Source organism: Salminus brasiliensis, chromosome 15, assembly GCF_030463535.1.
Source record: "Salminus brasiliensis chromosome 15, fSalBra1.hap2, whole genome shotgun sequence".
In the NCBI taxonomy this organism is placed as follows: Eukaryota; Metazoa; Chordata; class Actinopteri; order Characiformes; family Bryconidae; genus Salminus; species Salminus brasiliensis.
In genome coordinates this window covers 32,163,531-32,187,022 of record NC_132892.1, presented here as the reverse complement: position 1 = coordinate 32,187,022, position 23,492 = coordinate 32,163,531, and the positions used below count along the sequence as shown (strand labels likewise).

The following is a 23,492-nucleotide window of genomic DNA, read 5'->3' as shown; positions in this document are numbered from 1 at the left end:
AACAGGAAACGCTGCTAACAATAATAATAATAATGACAATAATAATGTGTTATGATGTAGGTTTTAGCACTTGATTTAGGGCTGATTTTTTTGGTTATATATGGGTCTTCAGTCACTAAAGATATGTTTGGGGGGAAGAGCAGTTTTTATGCGAAGAACCCCTCGCCAACTGTTTTGCATGGGGAGGTTCTGCTATGCTCTGGGGTTGTGCTGCAGCCAGTGGAACAGGAAACACTGCCTTTAATATTGACTTAAAAATAAGTTTACAGTAACCAGTGTTACGATGTCGGTTTTAGCACTTGATTTAGGGCTGATTTTTCTCAGAGGTCACATCTCTTTTGGTTATATATCTTTGGGTCTTCAGTCACTAAAGATATGTTTTGGGGAGGAAAACAGCTTTACTGTAAAGAACCCCTTTCTAACTGTTTAGCATGGGGAGGTTCTGCTATGCTCTGGGGTTGTGTGGCAGCCAGTGGAACAGGAAACGCTGCTAACAATTATAATAATAATAATAATAATAATAATAACAATAATAATTTGTTACGATGTAGGTTTAGCACTTGATTTAGGGCTGATTTTTCTCACAGGTTACATCTTTTTGGTTATATATGGGTCTTCAGTCACTAAAGATATGTTTTGGGGAGGAAAGCAGCTTTGCTGTAAAGAAACCCTTTCCAACTGTTTATATACTGGGATATATTTCATTGAAACCTCCCAATTACACTATAAAAACTCTTCAAATATGATGCAGAAATCACCCAAGCTTCGAAAGTCAGTGAACAACTTTATTCAAATCGAAAATTTCCAAAGAAGGTTTAAAGACTAAGGCAATGATACATCCTGTGATAGTCTGAGACAGCCAGTGTTCCCCAAGGCAGTCCGAATAGGTCTGATTCTGCATGCTATACATATAGAGTCCTTATCTGGACTTCTAGTCTAAGGCTACAACTACACATATTTTTGTTGACCAATGAGGTCGATTGAGCTCCGCTTGTATCCAATCAAAAAGGTGCTTTCAGGTGATGTCATGCTCATGTGGCTCCACTTAGATACAGCTTTTCTTATCTGGGCTGCACTGGCATGCGTGTCCCTGCCATGGTGCACTCAGGCATGCTTCACCTCACATTCCCCCCAGATGAAACAGCCCACGTGAAGCCCCTCGTAAATCTAAAGGTCCAGATTTGATTCAGTTGTCATCAACTCATACTACCATAGCTGTCTCATCCCAAGGCCTGGCTGCTCATACACATTTTTAATGCTTTTATTCCAAACCTTCCATCAAATAATTTAAAATAAGTTATAATAATAATAATCAGTACATTGTTCATTTTAGGTTTAGCCCATGATTTTTTCATGATCTTTTTTTTTAGGCTAGTCTTGGATGAGAATCTGGACAATGCCTATGGGTCTCACCTGAGGGGAGTGGCAAACTAGATCTTACAACTTCTCACATAAATACAAACTTTGTGGGGTGAGTTTTTTTTTTATTTTATTATTATTTTAATTTTTTAACAACATTTCATGACAAAACATTAGATACTAGTGACATCTACTGGTCAAATTCATGTAAATGTATTCCAGAAACCCTTTCTTTGGGAGTATATATATATATATATATATATATATATATATATATATACATAGCCGGGAAAAATTAAGAGACCACATCATTTCTTCTCTTAAATCTGCATCTCCACGTGTACGGCAGCTGTTTTATTCCAGGCATTTCATAAAACAAAGCTAATTAGCAGAATTTGCAGATTATGAATGACATAAAGTTCCAACAGCAATGTGAAAGACTAGTGGAGAGCCGGCCGAGACATGAGAGCTGTTATTGGCAGTGGAGGTTATTTCACCATAGTGATTTCTGTATGCTCTCAAAGTTCAGATATTACTGTGTTTAAATTTGAATAATAACTTATAACTTTAGAAATTATGATATTATAATTTCTTTGCATCATTCGAGCAGTTGTTTTTGAGCAGATTTTCCACACAAATTACATCTTTTTTTTCAGGTTGTATTTGAGCCGCCATTCAAAACCTTGAGGAGGATCTGAACAATGCCTATGGGTCTCACCTGAGGGGAGTGGCAAACTAGATCTCACAAGTTCTCACATAAATACAAACTTTGTGAGGTGAGGCTTTTTTTTATTATTTTTATTTTTTAACAACATTTCATGACAAAACATTAGATACTGGTAACATCTACTGATCAAATGCATGAAGGAGTGAGAATTTTTTCTTCTTAAATTAGCATCTCTACGTGATTGGCAGCCGTTTGCTTCCAGGCATTTCATAAAACAGAGCTGAGTTAGCTGAATTTGCAGACTATGAATGGCATAAAGTCCCAACAGCAATGTAAAACACTAGTGAACAGCCGGCCAAGACACGTGATGTGATTGCCCATCAAGGTTATTTAACCATTTTTCGACGATTTCTGAATGCTCTCAAAGCTCAAATATTAGTCCTGTGTTGTTTACATTTGAATAATAACTTATAATTTTAGAAATTATAATATTATAATATCTTTGCATCATTTGAGCAGTTGTTTTTTGAGCAGTTGTAAATAAAAAAAAGCTCTAAATAGTAAATATTTTTATTTGGAATTCAAAGGAAATGTTGTCCATGGTTTATGAAATACAACACAAATGTTCATTTGAAAAACAGTTGAGAAACTGATCATGTAGGGTGGGCTCTTCATTTTGTCCGGAGCTGTATATAGCTTGAGTAGTAGTACAGGTTTAGCTGGTCCACCAGCATGATCTCACCACGCTGGTCAACCAGTAAAACCAGCTTGACAGCCAGCTTGATCAAGTTGATACACCAGCTAGTCCATCAAGCTTAAACAGAAACATGCCCAAGACTGATCAAGACCTGAGCTGGTTTACCAGTGTATGTTTTCACCCGGACAACTAGTTTTTAAACCACCTGGATCTTCAAAGACCATCTTAGACCATCTGAAAGCAGCTACCAGGAGAAGAAGCAAGGTCTTGAGCTGGATTTGTCAATATCACTGCACCAACGCCAATACATAAAATCACCTAGTAGGTTCTGAAGAGAATCCACAATTTTGAAGTCCTGCTATTAGATGGTCGCATCAGATTCAGACCCCTGACTCTGGCCTACAAAGCCAAGACTGGACCAGCCAGCCCCTCTGTACTTGATGGCGATGGTCAAAAGCTGATCTGCCAAGAGACCTTCCAGCTTCAAGTATGGATCGGCTCGACCCGCCATCCTTTAGGATCCACGGAAGATGAGCGTCCAGACTTTTTACTGTCCTGCAACAAAGTGGTGGAACCAACTTCCCCTGGGTGTCTAAACAGCAGAATCCAACGCTCGCTGTCTTCAAACCCAGACTGAAGACCCTCCTCTTCTGAGAGTACTTGGGTGAAGAGTAGAGTGGTCACCTTACTGACTTGTGTTTAGTAGAGTCTAAGATTAGAGGATCTCTGAATTCTAGTCTATTTAAACTAGCTGAGGTTTTTCTTGAGTAAACAGTGAAGCTCTTTTTCAAGTTGCTCTGGAGAGCATCTGCTAAATGCCCTAAATGTCATAATCATGGGGAATGCTGAGAGATGTACTAAGGTTCTACTGATGTTCTTATGTAATATTTTATGCTGCTTCTTTTGCATGACTGTGCTTCTAATAGTTGAAGTAAGTAACAGTTTGAAACTCCATATGTCCTCATCACAAGAGCCAAGCAATGAAATATTTCTAAAATTGGTATTAAACTGTTACTTTTTTATGAAATAGTTGGGAAAAAGGGGAAACAATGAAGTAATGAAGTTGTAAAACTCCAGCTGTATCTACACACTTCCAGACTAAGTGCTCTTACTTCATTAGAGACTAAACCTGGTCCACATTAGTCTGAGGGCTGATGACACTCCGTTAGGCCTGTGTTATTAACACACATTTTAATCATAATGGGGGTTTTGTGTGTGTGAAACTGCCTCCGTCATCTGGACATCTGTGGAGCTTTTGCAAGGGCAGTAAGTGCTGAACCACTTCAAGCACTTCCCTCTGACCTGGAAACAGAAGAGATGGGAATCATTCAAAGAAAGAATGAAATATGTACCTGACTCAGCAGGGCAGCCTAAGAGGTGTGGTTAAAACACAGATCAGCCATAACATTAGCACCACCTGGCTGCTATTGTGTAGGACCTCCACAACAGATCTGACTATTCCAGGCATGGTCTGACCCCAAGACTAACATAAGCAGCAGATCCTTTTAGTCCTGGAAGTCGTACGATGAGACCTCAATGAGCATCAATAACCCTTGGATCCCTCCTTAGAGCACTTTCTTTACATGAGCCATAAGAACCTTCACTTGTGCTAATGTTATGGCTGATCAGTGTATTGTCAAAGAACAGTAAACACTGAGTGAAACTGTAATGTGTAAAAGCTTAACATCTTGAATAGATGTAAATTAAATATTTAAAGCTTGTACTTTCTGGCAAAAATCAGTTTTGGCATGTCACTGCTGACAAAATGTTGAATATGCATATGAATATGAGTTTGTCAACGTAATAATTAACTTCTTTTCAACAGATTTTACACACGTGGACAAAATTGTTAATTCCTGTAACTGTCAATGAGACTTCTGCACCTCTCAAACTTGTTGAGATGATTAATTTGCGAAAATAAAGGTTAACATGATAAGGTTTGTAGAATTATTGTGTGTGTGTGTGCAATACCGTTTTATAGTATAGAAAAGCATTAGCCATTTTGGTACAAAACCCTCAACCCCATAACATCCATGTAGGTAAATAGTTGTAATGTAATGTAGTCAGCTACATTAAGATTCAGATCGTATGTGAGAGTGGGGGTTCATCGGGTTGGCTCACCTCTTGGTCGAGGACACAGTGGACCAGGAAGATGAATATGCCCTGCAGGGAGATCAGGAACACGAAGCTGATGTCATCCACAATCTTTCGCTTTTCTCTTTCTTTCATGATCAAACTCACCATCCAGGGGCAACCAAGGATGACAAACTGGGCTATGGTTTTAAACAACACACTTAAAATGACTTTCTTTTCAGCCAGAGTTTGAGACCTCTGAGAAGCCTGCCTCCGAGACGCCTGCCTCTGAGAGGCCTGCTGATTCAGCCTCTTCAGAGTGAAGGCAATGATGATGAAGATGGCGATGAAGAGGATGATGTTAACCTGCAATGTAAGAAAGAGGCTTCAAATCTTAGATCACACATGAGGCCGGTTAGAAGTTTGGTTTTGCTTCTCTGAATAAATACAGGAACTTTATTGTTGGCCATAGCAACACTGTGTGTGTCATCTGGGCTTTGTAGGACTTACAGCAAGAATGCAATAAACTGGACCATAAAAACTCCAGGAAATGGTCCTGTTCTCATTAAGCCAGCATCTGAGGAGAAATAAAACAAGAACTGAATGAATAATGTTATGATGTCATGATGCCTGAACCAACAGGACAAAAAGACCCCGAGTCCAGGTCCAGGCTTCACTGCGTCTGGATGAATCTGATCCTGATTTAAAAAATAAAAATCACCGCCCACTCTCCTACACACGTGGACAAAATTGTTGGTATCCTTCTGTTAATTAAAGAAAAACCCACAATGATCACAGAAATAACTTGAATCTGAAAAAAGTAATAACAAATAAAAATGGTATGAAAACGAACAAATGAAAATCCGACACTAATTTTGAACCATGTGTCCACTAATTAGCATCACAGGTGTGCACATCTTGTAATCAGTCAGTGGACCTATATATAGGGCTACAGGTAGTCACTGTGCTGACATAGTGTGTACCACACTCAACATGGACCAGAGGAAGCGAAGGAAAGAGTTGTTTTAGGAGATTAGAAAGAAAATTATAGACAAGAATGTTATAGGTAAAGGTTATAAGACCATCTCCAAGCAGCTTGATGTTCCTATGACTATAGTTGCACATATTATTCAGAAATTTAAAATCCATAGGACTGTAACCAACCTCCCTGGATGTGGCTGCAGGAGGAAAATTGATGACAAATCAAAGAGAAGGATAAGACGAATGGTAACAAAAGAGCCCAGAAAAACTTCTAGAGAGATTAAAGGTAAACTTCAAGCTCAAGGAACATCAGTGTCAGATCACACCACCATCATTGTTTGAGCCAAAGTGGACTTCATGGGAGACAACCAAGGAGGACACCATTGTTGAAAACAAATCATAAAAAACAGACTGGAATTTGCCAAACTACATGTTGACAAGCCCCAAAGCTTCTGGGAGAATGTCCTATGGACAGATGGAACTTTTTGCCAAGGCACATCAGCTCTATGTTCACAGACGGAAAAATGAAGCATATCAAGAGAAGAACACTGTCCCCTACTGTGAAACATTGAGGAGGCTCATTTATGTTCTGGGGCTGCTTTGCTGCATCTGCCACAGGGTGTCTTGAATCTGTGCAGGATACAATAAAATCTCAAGACTATCAAGGGATTCTAGAGAGAAATGTGCTGCCCAGTGTCAGGAAGCTCGGTCTCAGTCGCAGGTCATGGGTCTTGCAACAGGATAATGACCCAAAACACAGCTAAAACACCCAAGAATGGCTTAGAGGAAAACATTGGACTATTCTGAAGTGGCCTTCTATGAGCCCTGACCTAAATCCTATTGAGCGTATTTGGAAGGAGCTATAACATGCTGTCTGGAAAAGGCCCCCTTCAAACCTGAGACAACTAGAACCATTTGCTCATGAGGAGTGGGCCAAAATACCTGCTGAGAGGTGCAGAAGTCTCACTGACAGTTACAGGAATCAGGATTGCAGTGATTGCCTCAAAAGGTTGTGCAATAAAATATTAAGTTAAGGGTACCATCATTTCTGTCCTAGCCTGTTTCATGAGTTTATTTTCTTTAAAATAATTCTGTTGAAGCATGGTTAAAACGCAATGTCTGACTTTCGTTGGTTAATTTTCATAGAATTTCTATTTATTATTATTTTTGTCAGATTCAAGTTATTTCTGTGACTATTGTGGGTTTTTCTTTCATTAGCCGAGGGGTGCCAACAATTTTGTCCACATGTGTATACTCACGTCCTATTGTTGTATCCATCAGGCACCACTGCAGCAGACACACCCACCACGATCAGGGGAGGAACGTATCCAGTCACTATCAGACTTTTCCAGCCAAACGCTGATGCCTGTCTGGATCTGAGCTTCGCAAGGTTCTTGGCAGAGTTGAAGAGCAGCACAGCGTCGATGAGCATCCACACAAAAGCAGAGAGGAAGAAGAAGTGCAGAAAGCCTCCCAGAACTTGACATGACTGTTAGACAAGAAGTGAGAGGGAGAGGATTTATTTGCCGTTCCCACCATTTTCCCCACCACTTCTTGGAGTGTAACTGCCCTTTGGTTCGGTGGGTTGCTGGTTTGAATTGTAAGCAAAACACACCCAATCATCCTTGTTCACCTTTCTGATTTATCCATTTCAGTTCATTTATCCCCTGTTTAAAATAAATAAATAAATATATCTGCTTTGCTTTTGGCTCCACACCCCCACCCCCCCCATCCCGCAACAGTTGGATGTGTAGATAGTAAGTGTGTGACTTTTTTGTTTTGGGGTAAATTGCTTAGATGCAGGCTTTACAAGCCTTTTTACAACCCTGTTATTTTACCTCAAAGTGATACACACTGATTTTTCCCTTTAAAGAATACTCTGCTTTAATAGGCTGGTTAATGTCACTGGAATGGCTCACAGCAGCATAGGACAGCAGATCATAACATAGCATAGTCTAGCCTAGCATCTAAAAACCTAATCTTATTTCAGTCTTAACACTATGGTGCAATATGAGGATTCTATCTTACCTTTAACACTGCTTTGATCAAAACCATGATGTAAGTCAACAGCAGGCTAACACACAGGTTGACCAAAGCCACATTTTGCACATTCAGTTGTCGTCGACAAAAAGCAAAGGTCAGCAGAGTCAAGCTCAGGAACACCAACCCCATTGGTGTGATAGACACAGTCACCACGAAGTACACTTGCTTAAGGTAGGGCATGTCTGTCAGAAGAAAAGAGGACGTCTGTTGTGAAACGCATGAATAAAGATCTGTAGGTAGTTTGATGAGGTGAGCATGTTGTAGCTGGAGAAAATTCTAGAGAAATCATTTCAAGGATAAACTATGGACTAAATTCTCAGCACTTTGTAGGGTTTGGATCAGTGCTGGACTGGGAACTTAATTCCAATCTGGACTTTTGTCTAGACCAGCCCAGCATGCAAACAAGTCCACTATCAGAAGACTATCAGTCATTCTGTGCATATACTATTACAAAATCCCACTGCAACCAGTAAAACAGATTTTCTTGAATACACATGTGGACAAAATTGTTGGTACCCCTTGGTTAATGAAAGAAAAACTCACAATGGTCATAGAAATAACTTAAATCTGACAAAAGAAATAATAAATAAAGATGCTCTAAAAATTAACCAAAGAAAGTCAAACATTGCTTTATAACCATACGTCAACATAATTATTTTAAAGAATAAACTCATGAAACAGGCTAGGACAGAAATGATGGTATCCTTAACTTAATATTTTATTGCACAACCTTTTGAGGCAATCACTGCAGTCAAACGATTCCTGTAACTGTCAATGAGACTTCTGCACCTCTCAGCAGGTATTTTGGCCCACTCCTCATGAGCAAACTGCTCCAGTTGTCTCAGGTTTGAAGGGGGCCTTTTCCAGACAGCATGTTATAGCTCCTTTCAAATACGCTCAATAGGATTTAGGTCAGGGCTCATGGAAGGCCACTTCAGAATAGTCCAATGTTTTCCTCTTAGCCATTCTTGGGTGTTTTAGCTGTGTTTTGGGTCATTATCTTGTTGCAAGACCCATGACCTGTGACTGAGACCAAGCTTTCTGAAACTGGGCAGCACATTTCTCTCTAGAATCCCTTGATAGTCTTGAGATTTCATTGTATCCTGCACAGATTCAAGACACCCTGTGCCAGATGCAGCAAAGCTGCCCCAGAACATAACAGAGCATCCTCCATGTTTCACAGTAGGGGACAGTGTTCTTCTCTTGATATGCTTAATTTTCATCTGTGAACATAGAGCTGATGTGCCTTGGCAAAAAGTTCCATTTTTGTCTCATCTGTCCATAGGACATTCTCCCAGAAGTTTTGTCAACATGTAGTTTGGCAAATTTCAGTCTGGCTTTTTTATAATTTGTTTTCAACAATGGTGTCCTCCTTGGTTGTCTCCCATGAGGTCCACTTTGGTTCAAACAATGATGGATGGTGCTTCAAGTTCACCATTAATCTCTTTAGATGTTTTCATGGGCTCTTTTATTACCACTCGTATTATCCATCTCTTTGATTTGTCATCAATTTTCCTCCTGCGGCCACATCCAGGGAGGTTGGCTACAGTCCCATGGATTTTAAATTTCTGAATAATATGTGCAACTGTAGTCACAGGAACATCAAGCTGCTTGGAGATGGTCTTATAACCTTTACCTATAACATGCTTGTCTATAATTTTCTTTCTAATCTCCTGAGACAACATTTTCCTTCGCTTCCTCTGGTCCATGTTGAGTGTGATACACACTATGTCAGCACAGTGACACACCTTGATTTAACATGTCCCTTTGGTCACATTATTTTCAGGGGTACCATAATTTCTTTTCAGGCCTGATTCATGAGTTTATTTTTTAAAATAATTCTGTTGAAGCATGGTTCAAAATCAATGTCGGATTTTAATTGGTTAATTTTTTATAGAATTTTTATTTATTATTACTTTTGACAGATTCAAGTTATTTCTGTGATCATTGTGGGTTTTTCTTTCATTAACCGAGGGGTACCAACAATTATGTCGATGTTTGTATTTATATGATATGATATTAAAATAAATATGTACTTTAATATCTATCTAGCACCTCTTTAGGGCCACCGATTTACTTTCCCTGGTTAGTTTTCATTATCCTTTGTTCATCAGGTGGCAGCATTTGCATAATTGGCTAATTGGCCACACCCTGGGTATACAGGTTTCTCTTTCTGACAATCCCAGTGGACCACGAGGAATTGCCCTGGTGCTCCTAATGGCCAGTCTATCCCTGTTTGGAATGTGTCTGGTTAGTCTTTCAGATGTTACTCCTTCGGGACTCAGAAGATTGCCCATTCTCACATCAAGGCCTGGACAGCAGCTTTTTGATGCTTAGAAACAGTGTTAGGCCCTTTAATCATAATCTCCATCATGAGGCAATACTTCTGCTTAATCAGCAGGAGGCTTATTCCTTTTACCTTTATGACAGGCTGCCATTGTTTGGTATTAAAAATAAAAACAAAACCTGGTTGATTGTATTGGAAGCTGCATTGAAATTCTGCGCTATAAGACTATTGACATTAACACTATCTGAGGAGACCACCAATCTATGATGTTCCCAAAAGCCAGGCTTGTTTTCTATGCTTAGCTGTAAACTAACTACGTTTTCCTTTTTACCAAAAGGGGGTGTTATAAGTGAGATTATAATTGGGCATGCTTTATTAAAGAATTGTTAGAATATGGTGTCAATACACAAACCTAACACCAAACATTAAAATAACATCTCCAATCCTGGACCTTCTGCAGACCTGTTCTAGAACTGTACCTTGCTCTGGGTAATGGCAGTAGCAGTTTGTGTGGTTATTGGAAACTGGAATGCTACTGCAGTTCTTCAGTCGTTCACTGTCGTTTCTGCTCACACAGAACTGAATATTGTTGGGGTCATCATCCTAGCCAAAGCAAGACGTAGAAGAGATTTGAAATTTCTTGGTACCGTCACTCGATCTTGTTCTAAAATCAACGTTTATGGTCTTAGCTTTTATTCTCTAAATATGTGCATCATAAACAGCACCTGAACATCTGTAGCATGGCACGAATGTATGCATGGTGCCACTTTTTTTACGGTATCTTTAACCTGTTTTTTGCAGATCAGTTTGCTTACCCATTCGCAGCAACAGATATTTTGACCAATGTTTACATGACACTATAGGTTTGCACTGTGAGTTATCATAGTTCTAATTTCTAATTTTGTTTCTGCATTTTTATTTTATACAATTCTGAATGCATTCTTTTCAATCTTCCCTAGTTTTCTTAAAAGTGCTTAATTTTTAAAGGGTAAACAAGGTTTTAAATTTTAATTTAAATATTTTTAATTTCTGTATATAATACTGTATACTGTAATAAAACTGCATACAATGCTGTATATAATAATGTATACTGTAATAATACTGCATACAATCCTGTATATAATACAATCACTTACTCGACTCACTGTGAAATGCAGGTTGAGCTGCGGGTCAGGGATGTTGAATAGAATGGTTGATACCACTGTAGACATCATTGACTCAAACTGTATGGAATCCACAGGGTACATGGAGCTATATTTCACCAAGGTCCTATCAGCAATTCCTGAAATATTCAAATAAATAGAGCAAATAAACAATTAGAAACTGTTTAGAATCTACAATTTCTGTCCAGTAATGGAAGTACTGGTTCTTGTATTCCAAGTAAACTGCCAGTGTCAATAACCAATGAACTATGAAATCAATGACATATTAAAACATCACAGTGGTTTACATGGTTTGAGCTATTGCCATAGAAAAAAACACTTCATAATTTGAAGGTTTTCTTTAGCCTTTAAAAGGTTCTTAACAAACATGGCTCTTTTTAGAACTCAATGTGGTTGATCTGTGGCATCGCTCAAACCCTTTTAAACCCGCTCAAACCCAAAGCATTTTTATTTTTAAGAGTGTATCTGGTAACCCTTCATGTACTGTGATCCACTTTCCAAGCTATACATAACTACAGAGATATACAATCAAAGGTTTAGACAACCGTGGTAAATAAACTAAAATATTGTTGAGGCTCCAAGTGCAAATAAGTTAACAAATCTTTTACAGAAAACAAAGAAAAATATTCTGTAAATTTGTAAATTTTGTATTCTGTAAAATGTTCTAGAAACTACTCTTACCTATTTAAAGGGAACAGATGGGGAAAGTTAATAAACGATAACTATACTTTAGAATGGGTGTATCTGTGGAATATCTGAACTTATTTACACATAGAAAATCAAGCATTACATGTGATTTGACCTGGGGTGCCCAACCCTTTGCGTAAGATGGTATACAAGACTGATCAGTCAGTCAGTGATTATAATGAATAATTCATGGTTCTTTTCAAAATGTGTTCTTAGGTCAGTATAAACAACACCTGAACATCTGTAGCGTGGCACGAAGGGTGGTGACTCACACGCACAGAGTCCAGTATAACCATTACATTCATAATTATTCATCTCACAGAAAACATCACCGCAGGACGAATGACCTGTGGAGAAAATAAATATATGACCAGAAAATAAACTTACAAGTACATCAAGTTTGATCAACAGTACATACTGAGTTGAACTTCAATAAATGAGCTGCAGCTGAATTGATGACCTTCTCATAGTTGATGATGAGCAGCAGTTAGACCGTAGGGCTGGTCTAGAGCTGTGGAATTACACTCCATACAAACACAGAGTAAATTTACCTTCTCATATTTCTCAGACACAGAAATATACACGATTTCTCGGCTCTAGAGTGGAGCGACTGCCTAACTGCCTGATTATTTAAGAGTCAGAAGATCATAAGTTTGAATCCTGTCAGTAATACCACAACCTTCCATGGTCAGGAGTCTCAGAATATGAAAGTCAAAATTTTGCCCCTGGTCGGCAAATGACTGTAAAAACATGCTGAGGTGAGTTTAAAGATGTCATTCGTTCATTAGTATAGCTAATATTACTTGAACTAGCTGGCTAGCTGTGCTACTTTATTAATATTTATTTTAACATCTGCTGTAAAGATAACATTCCACCATAAGAACATTATACCAACAGAATGTAGTGTGATGGTCTGGGGCTGCTTTGCCTCTGCAGGACCTGGACGACTTGTCATAATTGATGGAACCCTGAATCCTGAAGAAGAATGTCAGTTCCATCAGTTCTTGACCTAAAGCTCAAGTGCAGTTGGGTTCTGCAGCAGGACACTGTTCTTAAGCACACAAGCAAGTCCAAATCTGAATAGCTTAAAAGACACAGTGGGTGTAGAATGGCAAAGGCAAAGTCCCGACTTGAGTCCCACTGGCAAAACCTTAAACGGGCTTTTCATGCTTTAAAAGAAGAGTGGACCAGGCAATGTGAAAGACTCATCACAAGTTATCCCAAACATTTGATTGACAGTCATTTCTGCAAAGTGTGGCACAACCAGTTATTAAGTGAAGGGGGCAATTACTTTTTCCCTAATATACTGTAGGTTTTGAAAAAATCTTCATCTTTAATAAATGCTTTAAAAAAGCTGCTCTGTGTGTTTATTTTTATCTGATATTAAAATTAGATGGATGATGTAAAAGAATTGAATGTGACAAATATAAACAATATTTGAAAAAATATTGGAAACTTTATATTGAGAATGTGTGATAATACATGTTTACAGCACTGTAGATTTTTTAATGTCACATCTTCGGCATGTTCACAACTTGGTTTTACAAATTAGACTAAACAAGAACAATCCTCACTACACGTCTTTTTTCAGTATTGGTCAAAAAAGCACAGAATGGCTGTAAACATACCAGTGTTCGGAATGAGGTAGTCCACAATCAGGTCTTCACTACAGTTTAGCCTCCATGCACTGTCTGTCACCCTGTCACACCTGTACACATAGAGGTCTACCGAATCTCCACTGTAGTCACTGTAGTCACTGTAATCACTGTAGTCACTGTAGTAACTGTAAAAATTTGTTAAGCAGTAAGAGACCACATGGATTTGACCAACATCATTGCAGTGGTACCACCCCTCTTTCAATTCATTGTAAGTCCTGGACAGGACAAGAAACGAGGAGGAGCCATTCCATGTGCCATCTAGAGTCGGGGAAGACGAGCAGACATCTGAGAATAAAATAATGTAATAAATACGTCCATAAATCATAAAACAGATTAAAAAAACTAAAACGAATGATTACTTCTGAAATTTGGCAAATACCTTCGTAACTGAGGCATTCTCCCCATTTCCCATCTCTGGTGTAGTTCTCAGTCGTGCTGCACCATCTTCCATCTCTAGTGTGATTATTATCGGTGATGTTGTTGATGCTCCAGGGTGTAAAGTCCTTAAAACGAACACAGTCAGTGTAATTAATTCCATTGTGAAAGAATGGAAAAACACACGGAGCTCCTTTGGAATTCCCTTTAGTCGTGTCTGAAAGAGAAACAAAACCAATGTACGATGTCAAATTCCCACGTTCACTTTCAATATGAAATATGTTATTATGTTATTATAGGTTAATGTGACATTTCTTAAAATTTCATCAAAATTTCAATCTGAAAATTGCTGAAATGAGCTGAATTGTACTGTAGTTTATTGGAGGTTCAGTTGTTGCTGCATAAAGTGCTGGTAGAGCTACTAGACTACTTCAGTAAGCAGGATATGGCACTGAATTGTAATGCAGGTCAGACATTACCATGATTTGGAACTTAGCTTGAAGAAATTTTTCCTTATTGAATTTTTATTTAATACATTTGACATAGAAGAACCACTTTTAGAATCATAACCACTTTCCTTATTTTAACCAGTTGCAAAAAAATGCATTATTGTTAATTAAAGATTTCAACCTATCTCTAACTTTGGAAACATTAAGCAAGACTAGGAGAGAGACTTATTGATCTAGATTTTTTGTTCCGTTTTTCTGTGTTGTACATGAATAACAATAAAAATAATGATATATATATATATATATATATATATATATATATATATATATATATATATATATATTAGTTTGTGTGTATATATGACTAGTCTTTACTCACGGTAACCAGTGTCACCTCCTTCCTGCAGAACTGTAGGTAGTGCATGTAGAATTGTAATTAGTATGAACACAGTGACCCCTGGTGGAGAAATACATTTATAAAATTTATAGCATTTTTATTGGTAAATTCTTTAATTTTGAATTATCTGTGGTAAGTAACTGGTGCTGTCAATATAGAAATCACATAAATAATCAAATCTGGTACACAGTCTTGTGTCTGTATGAACCAAAACTTCAGAAAAGTATTGGAAAAATCTCTAGACTACAAGTCCCTCTCCAAAGATCTCAATGTCCCTGTGTTCAGAGGAAATTTGGAAAGTCACACTATCCATTGACACCTAAATGAAATGAGATGCTATGGTAGGACACCCGGAGGACCCCACTCATAAAAAGCCAGACTGGAGTTTGCCAGAACTTAAATCACAAATTAAATTACATCACTGTACCATAAAGAGAAAATGAAATAATGCATTCAAAGAAAAAAGACCACAGACCCTTCAGTCAAACATGATGGAAGTTCAAAGATGTTTTGGAGTTGTTCTGCTGCTTCTAGCGCTGAATTCCTTGATTATGAAATCTTAAAGCTACCAAAGAATTCTGGAGCGCAACGTAGGGCTCAGTGTCAGGAAGCTGGATCTCCATCAGAAGCCATGGGTCTTGTAACAGGACAATGACCCAATGACCCAACACCAGCAAAGTGGCCAACAATGAGTCCAGATCTAAACCCAATATAACACCTGTAGCGAGATCTCAAAACAGCAGCTGGGAGAAGACACTCTTCAGACCTTAGAATCCTAGAGCTGTTAGCAAAAGAAGGGTGGTCCAAAATTCCAGCAGAGAGGTGTAAGATACCTCTTCATGGTTACAGGAAGTGATTGATTGCAGTTGGTGAAACCAAACATTAAGTTAGGGTCTCAAAAATATTGTCCAGTTGATTTCTGGAGGTCTGGAGTGTGGAATGAGGTCATATTTGACTTTCTGTCTCTGTTTGTTTGTGATGTTCAAATATATTAATCAAAATCAAAATATTTAATGCTTTTGAGTGATCAGATAATGGGAAGAACTGGTTTACATGAATCAGGCAGAGTTCTGCTTTGCAACCAATAATCCAATAAGCCAATAATCTCGCAGAATAATACCAGACGTAAACATCATGTATAACCCAAACTTAGACCAGAGCCTTTTTTACACATTGAGCCACAATATGACCATCATATTAAAATCACTCCAATCTAAGAAATCGGAGCATGCTGTTTCCATTACCATCCGAATAATCAGATGACTGCAGAAATCCAATTCTAAAAGAGTTTTTGAGTGCATGTATACACACTCATTGGTTGATTCCAATGCCGCTGTTCCAATTGCAAAATTACCGTACTGTGTCCTCCCGTCTTTGGGAATAAGACCGACTCGCCAAGTCAGTTTCACCAAGCACACCAGTCCCAACTCTCCTCAATTTGTACTGATAACCCCCACTGTTCTGAGAAAAGTGGTGCATTTCCTGAAAGACATGCAGGGGTGCCAATATTTTTGGCAATGACCGTAGAAGCATGAACCTCACAAACATATGCCTTCCTAAATTTTCTTGTTTGACTGGTTAAAGCGTTCTTCTGATTGGTAAAAAACGATATAGAAGTTTAATAACCAAACTGTACTATATACCCCCACAAAGGGTTCCACTGTTGTTATCAGTCAAAGATCTGCAGTTTCAGCAAACCCTTTTGGTCCAGAGTTTACTTCGGCGAACAGCAGCAGAAATAAAACATTGGAAAGGACCAGCCTGTTTAGATGCAACACCTGCAACATCTATTCACTGATCTATCTGAGGTAAAGGAGTGTTACTCACTTATTGGCAGGTTCTTGATGTTGTCATTCATTTCTGAATGAAGGTGTTGACCTCTTGCCTGTAGAGAGCTGGTCAGAGTTATGTGAGTAGCGTGTGGACTGTGTTTGGATGTACGAGGTTGGATTTTAATATTTAAAAATCTCTCTCATTTGCATTTTAATGCGGGCCTGGAAGCAGCAGGACAGTTCTGCTTTGAGTAGAAGCACCTTTGAATACTTGTTTTCTACTGAACGGATCCTCCCTTTTCATCAGAAGACTGGTAGTAAAAATATTTACAGTGGCATCAGTCAAGTGGTGGATATATTAGGCAGCAAGGGAACAGTCAGTTCTTGAAGTTCTTGACAAATGGGTAAGAGTAAGAATCTGAGACATTTTGACAAGAACCAAACTTTGATGTTCTAGACAATGACTGGGTCAGAACATCTCCAAAACATCAGGCAGGTCTTGTGGAGTGTTCCCGGTATGCAGTGGTCAGTACTTACCAAAAGTTCTCAAATAAAGGATAACTGGCTCATTGATGCTTCAGAGGTCTTGTGCAGTTCCTGGTCAGAATGGGGAACCCACTCAAAATTAGGCAGGTAGTACTAATATTATGGCTGATAGCTACACACATGGACAAAATTGCTGGTACTCCTTGGTTAATGAAAGAAAAACCTACAATGGTCACAGAAATAACTTGAATCTGACAAAAGCAATAATAAATACAAATTCTATGAAAATTAACCAATGAAAGTCAGACATTGCTTTTCAACCATACTTCAACAGAATTATTACAGGAATCATTTGATTCCTGTCAATGAGACTTCTGCACCTCTCAGCAGGTATTTTGGCCCACTCCTCATGAGCAAACTGCTCCAGTTGTCAGGTTTGAAGGGTTCCATTTCCAGACGGCATGTTTCAGCTCCTTCCAAAGATGCTCAATAGGATTTAGGTCAGGCCTCATAAAAGGCCACTTCAGAATAGTCCAATGCGTTCCTCTTTGCCATTCTTGAGTGTTTTGGGTCATTATCCTGTTGCAAGACCCATGACCTGCAACTGAGACCAAGCTTTCTGACACTGGGCAGCACATTTCTCTCTAGAATCTTTTGATAGTCTTGAGATTTCATTGTACCCTGCAATGATTCAAGACACCATATGCCAGATGCAGCAAAGCAGCCCCAGAACATAACAGAGCCTACTCCATGTTTTACAGTAGGGACAGTGTTCTTTTCTTGAGATGCTTAATTTTTCCGTCTGTGAACGTAGAGCTGTTGTGCCTTGGCAAAAAGGATGGTGTGAACAGATGGTGCGATCTGACACTAATGTTTCTTGAGCATGAAGTTCACCTTTAATCTCTTTAGAAGTTGGGCTCTTTTGTTACCATTCATATTATCTGTCTCTTTGATGTGTTATCAATTTTCCTCTGTCCAGGGAGGTTGGCTACAGTCCCATGAATCTTAAATTTCTGAATAATATGTGCAGCTGTAGTCACAGGAACATCAAGCTGCTTAGAGATGGTCTAATAACCTTTACCTTTAACATGCTTGTCTATAATCTCCTGAGACAACTCTCTCCTTTACTTCCTCTGGTCCATGTTGAGTGTGGTACACACCATGTCACCAAACAGCACAGTGACTACCTGTAGCCCTATACATAGACCCACTGACTGATTACAAGATTGTAGACACCTGTGATACTAATTAGTGGACACACCTTGATTTAACATGTCCCTTTGGTCACATCATTTTCAGGGGTACCATAATTTTGGTCCAGGCCTGTTTAATGAGTTTACTTTTTTAAATAATTCTGTTGAAGCAATGGTTCAAAATCAATGTCGATTTTCATTTATTAATTTTCATAGAATTTCTATTTATCATTACTTTTGTCAGATTCAAATTATTTCTGTGGCCATTGTGTGTTTTTTCGAGGGGTACCAACAATTTTGTCGACGTGTGTAAGTGAGTCAAAGATGCCCTGATGAAGAGTATTCAAACAAGTTGACCTGTCTCTACTGGCCAGGAAAGAAGACTCTTTCCTCCAAAAATCTCTTCTAGATTTTGGAGAAGCATTGCTGTGAGGATTTGATTGGAATGAACAAGATTACTTTTTTATTTACATATTTTACAGTTTTTTTCTTACAAAGAAGAAAAAAGATCAGAAGCAAACGAGTCTTAAAAAAGAGTCTTGAACTTCTTGTTTTAGAGGGTTTTCCCCCATTCTTCCTGCAGAAGGCTTCTAGTTCGATGAGGTTCTTTGGTCGTCTTGCTGCTCTGCTCCTCTGAGGTCTCTTCACGGATTTTCATTGACGTTTAGTTCAGGGGACTGTGAGGGCCACGGCAAAAGCTTCAGTCTCAGTCTACTAAGGTATTTCTTTGTGGATTGTGAGGTGTGTTTTTTCCAGACTTTCCAGACTGTTGGTATTTAGCTGTATCCATTCTTTATATACTCTCTATATATATTCTCTATACCAGTTAAATTTTCTCTGTGCCACTGGCTGCAACACCTACCCCTGTGCTTAACAGTTGAAGAGGTGTTCTTTTTTGCTCATTTTTGGCCAAAAACGTCTAACTGAACTTCATCATTCACAATGATTTGTTCGCAAAAGGCAAAAGCCATGTTCTTTTAAAAGGTCTGAATTCATGCTGAATTCTGTAGTGAGGATGTAATAAAGATTTTCTTCTGATGACCACCCCCCAGAATCTGCTAAGGTCTTGAAAGGTCTCGACTTGCCTTTCTATCAGTTATACTAGCAGTTCTTTCAGAACGTTTTCTTGGTCTTGGCTTGGTCTCCAACGTCTACTACTGCTAACATGTTCATGTTCAGGTTCAGAACACTCAGAATTCAAGAGTTTATTGTCATGGGCACAGCAGAAACAAGCAGTTACACTGTACAAATAAAATTTGCAGTTCTTTCATAACTGACATAATCTTATAAATATTAATATTAAAAGAGAGACTATATATAAAAACATATATATTTATAAATAAAAACTAAGTACACTAAAGAAAAACACTAAGTAAAGAAAAGCTGCTTAGAGGAAACTATAAGGCCTTTCTGAGACCTTGCTGAAAGTTTTCTGAGAGCTCTAATCTCCTGGGGCTGCCAAGAGACAAAGAGACAAACTCTGGCTGGTGTTTCTCCCCCTTTTTCACTCCATGACTGTATAAAACAAAAACTACGGTACAGCAGAATACAGTAATCTGACTCCATCAACAACAAGAACCTCTCTCACAAACACTGCATTCATGTCAGCATTTGCATGTGTGTGAAGTTCACCAGGTGTCAAACATCTGCAGTCAAACAACAGGTATAGTCTTCACATTTGGAAGCTGTCAACACCTCAGTTGACGTCAACAGAGAGCGTCAACCTTTCAGTGATATGACAGCTGTCCAGAACTGCTTATTTAAATAAAATACACTATATGGACAAAAGTATTGGGACTCCTGCTCATTCCTTGTTTCTACTGTAATCAAGGACATTAAAGAGAGTTTCTCCTGCTTTAGTTGGAGTAACTGCCTCTACTGTCCAGGGAAAAAGTCTTTCTGCTAGATTCTGGAGAAGCACTGCTGTAAGGATTTGATTACATTCAGCAACAAGCGATTGATTGGAGCTCCACCATCAATCATTCCAGGGAACACACTTCAACTTCCACTACTCCACAGCTCAGTGGTGGGGGACTTTATACCCCTAAGCTGTGTGTGTGTATGCATTTTCATATCTGTGTCAGCAATAGGTGGAACTTAAACGACCTGAATGCATTCATTAGAAGAGTGTCCACAAACATATGGACATATAGTCTAATTCCAGAAATGTAAAACAATGAAGTAATGAAGTTGTAGAACTCCAGCTGTATCTCATACACACTTCCAGAGTAGGTGTTCTCACTTAACTGGAGACTAAACCTGGTCCACATTAGTCTGAGGGCTGATGACACTCCGTTAGGCCTGTGTTATTAACACACATTTTAATCATAATGGGGGTTTTGTGTGTGTGAAACTGCCTCCGTCATCTGGACGTCTGTGGAGCTTTTGCAAGGGCAGTAGGTCCTGAACCACTTGAGGCACTTCCCTCTGACCTGGAAACAGAAGAGATGGGAATCATTTGGAAACTGTGAAAAACTTTTAAATAAATCATATATCAAGCTAAATATCATTGCTGTCTTGCAAAAACTTGCAAAAAATCTCAACAATTTTTGTTATTCTTTACATTGTGTCCAAATTTCATGATGCATGGACCAATAGAAACACTCCACAATGACTTAAAAAATGAAAAGTCTTTTTAAGAAGGATTTCTGGAGATCCGAGGTGATGATATGTGAAAGTATTTGTATAATATATTGAAAAAAAAAACAATGACATAGATTTAATATTCAATGTGACTCAGCAAGGACTAATTAAAAATTAATAAAAGTCCGTAAATAGAATTTATGAGTTTATAAGAAATAAATATATAATTCCATTTATGTGTACATATATAACATGTGTATATTTAGACGATATATAATAATATATATAATTTGCTGAAAGGTTATTGTTATGTGCACTGTATTGCATTTTGGGAGTCTTTTAACATTCTCACAGTGTTTTTCTCATTTTTAGAAAATGTACAGCATTTACAGTATATAAGATTTTAATACCATTTATAATGAAATTGTGTAGTAAATAAAAATACATAGTAGCCTATTGGAAAATTTCACTAAGGTTTTAATATAGAGCTTATAGAAGAAGATGAAATGAACATAAATGGCTTAAAGGCGCTATATATGATTCTGGAGAGTGACTTTTGATATTTGAACTCAACCGCAAAACAAACACACCCCTCCCTTCTTCTGTAGCTCCCCCTCCCAAATGAATGCCAGCTGTGGGTGCATTCACTTGCTCATACAAGAAGAGATGGTTACTAGTCACGTTATACTGTAAATTTGAGTACATTTTGAAAACAGTAAGTTTAGGTTGCTCAGCAACCTCACGGTCAGAGATTAGTCCTTGATTGGCTCAACTTTACCGACTTTACACAAAATGTTTATATTTTATATATGTATGTGAGAGTGGGGGGGTTACCGGGTTGGCTCACCTCTTGGTCAAGGACACAGTGGACCAGGAAGATGAAAATGCCTTGCAGGGAGATCAGGATCACAAAGCTGAAGTACTCCTCCACCTTTTTGTTCATGATCAAACTCACCATCCAGGGGCAACCAAGAATGACAAACTGGGCTATGGTTTTAAACAACACACTTAAAATGACTTTCTTTTCAGCCAGAGTTTGAGACCTCTGAGAAGCCTGCCTCCGAGAAGCCTGCCTCTGAGAGGCCTGCTGATTCAGCTTCTTCAGAGTGAGGGCAATGATGATGAAGATGGCGATGAAGAGGATCATGTTTACCTGCAATGTAAGAAAGAGGCTTCAAGTCTTAGATCACACATAAGACCGGTTAGAAGTTTGGTTGTGCTTCTCTGAATAAATGCATGAACTTTATTGTGGCCCATAGTCATCTTCACTTTGTAGGACTTACAGCAAGAATGCAATAAACTGGACCATAAAAACTCCAGGAAATGGTCCTGTTGTCACTAAGCCAGCATCTGAGGAATGGAACAAGACCCGAGTGAATAACAGGATGATGTCATGATGTCATGAAGGCTGTACTGTGTCTGGAATAATTTAAAAGTACTGATTTAAAAAAATAAAATGATTAAAAATAAATAAATAAATAAAAATCACGTCTCATTGTTGTATCCATTAGGCACCACTGCAGCAGACACGCCCACCACGATCAGGGGAGGAACGTATCCAGTCACTATCAGACATTTCCAGCCAAACGCTGATGCCTGTCTGGATCTGAGCTTCGCAAGGTTCTTGGCAGAGATGAAAAGCAGCACAGCGTCGATGAGCATCCACACAAAAGCAGAGAGGAAGAAGAAGTGCAGAAAGCCTCCCAGAACTTGACATGGCTGTTAGACAAGAAGCGAGAGGGAGAGGAAATCATCTCGTAACTGTTTAATCATCATGAAACGTTAATTGGGACTGACGCAGTGTCTTAATCCCAGTCCAGAGAAGAAAAGAGGATTAAAGGAGTTTCCTTCTAGACTGTCCAAACTTTAGGATAATTTCAGGAATGTCTGTTTTATCCTTCATTTCTACTCCTAACCACTGATGAAAATAATGTTATAGTGTCAGTAATGGCTTAACTGTCTTATGATTCATTCTGGGGGTCAATTTGGGGTTCATTGATGCTAATTATATTCTAAGTATCTGTTCTAATTCTTTTATTTTTATTCTCATATTTTGTTTATTCATAGAAAACATTATAACTGTCCAAACTTTAGGATAATTCCAGCAATGTCCCAACGTCTGTTTTAACCTTCGTTTCTACTCCTAGCCACTGAAGAAAAGAATGTTATAGTGTCATTAATAAGCAAAATGCATTTATTGAGATTAGAAAACAATGGCTTAACTGTTTTATGATTCATTCTGAGGGTCAATTCGGGGTTTATTGATGCTAATTATATTTAACATATTTACATATAAGTATATACAACATATTTAGTATATTAATATCTGTTCTCATTCTTTTATTTTTATTCTCATATTTTGTTTATTCATAGAAAACATTATAATGACACATAATGTTTTTTGCAATCATGCAATCGAACTGCATTTAGTTGAAATATGTCATGATGTTAATGTCAGGCCCTCGTTATCACGCCCTCCCTGAAGCAATCTCCAGCTGCTGCCCACAGGCCCATATAAGGACTTCCTGGTTGTTTGTGTTCATTCACTGTTCATGAGTTGCACCTGGGACTGGAAGCATTTAAGGAGCTCCACCATGGCCGCTCCTTGCCGTGAATTGAATT

General features: G+C 38.4%; 1 protein-coding gene across 1 annotated transcript in view; it reads right to left on the bottom strand.

Moving 5' to 3' along the window:
• Positions 1 to 4,802: 4,802 nt before the first annotated feature.
• The window catches only part of LOC140535547 (uncharacterized), a 56,451-nt gene continuing 37,761 nt past the window's right edge, over positions 4,803 to 23,492 (bottom strand). The window contains exons 19-22 of the mRNA XM_072656946.1: positions 22,407 to 22,589; positions 21,718 to 22,023; positions 7,084 to 7,266; positions 4,803 to 5,162 (exon numbers count right to left, since the gene is read on the bottom strand). Coding sequence (XP_072513047.1) covers positions 4,803 to 5,162; positions 7,084 to 7,266; positions 21,718 to 22,023; positions 22,407 to 22,589 — 1,032 coding nt within the window. The remainder of the gene's footprint in view (positions 5,163 to 7,083; positions 7,267 to 21,717; positions 22,024 to 22,406; positions 22,590 to 23,492) is intronic.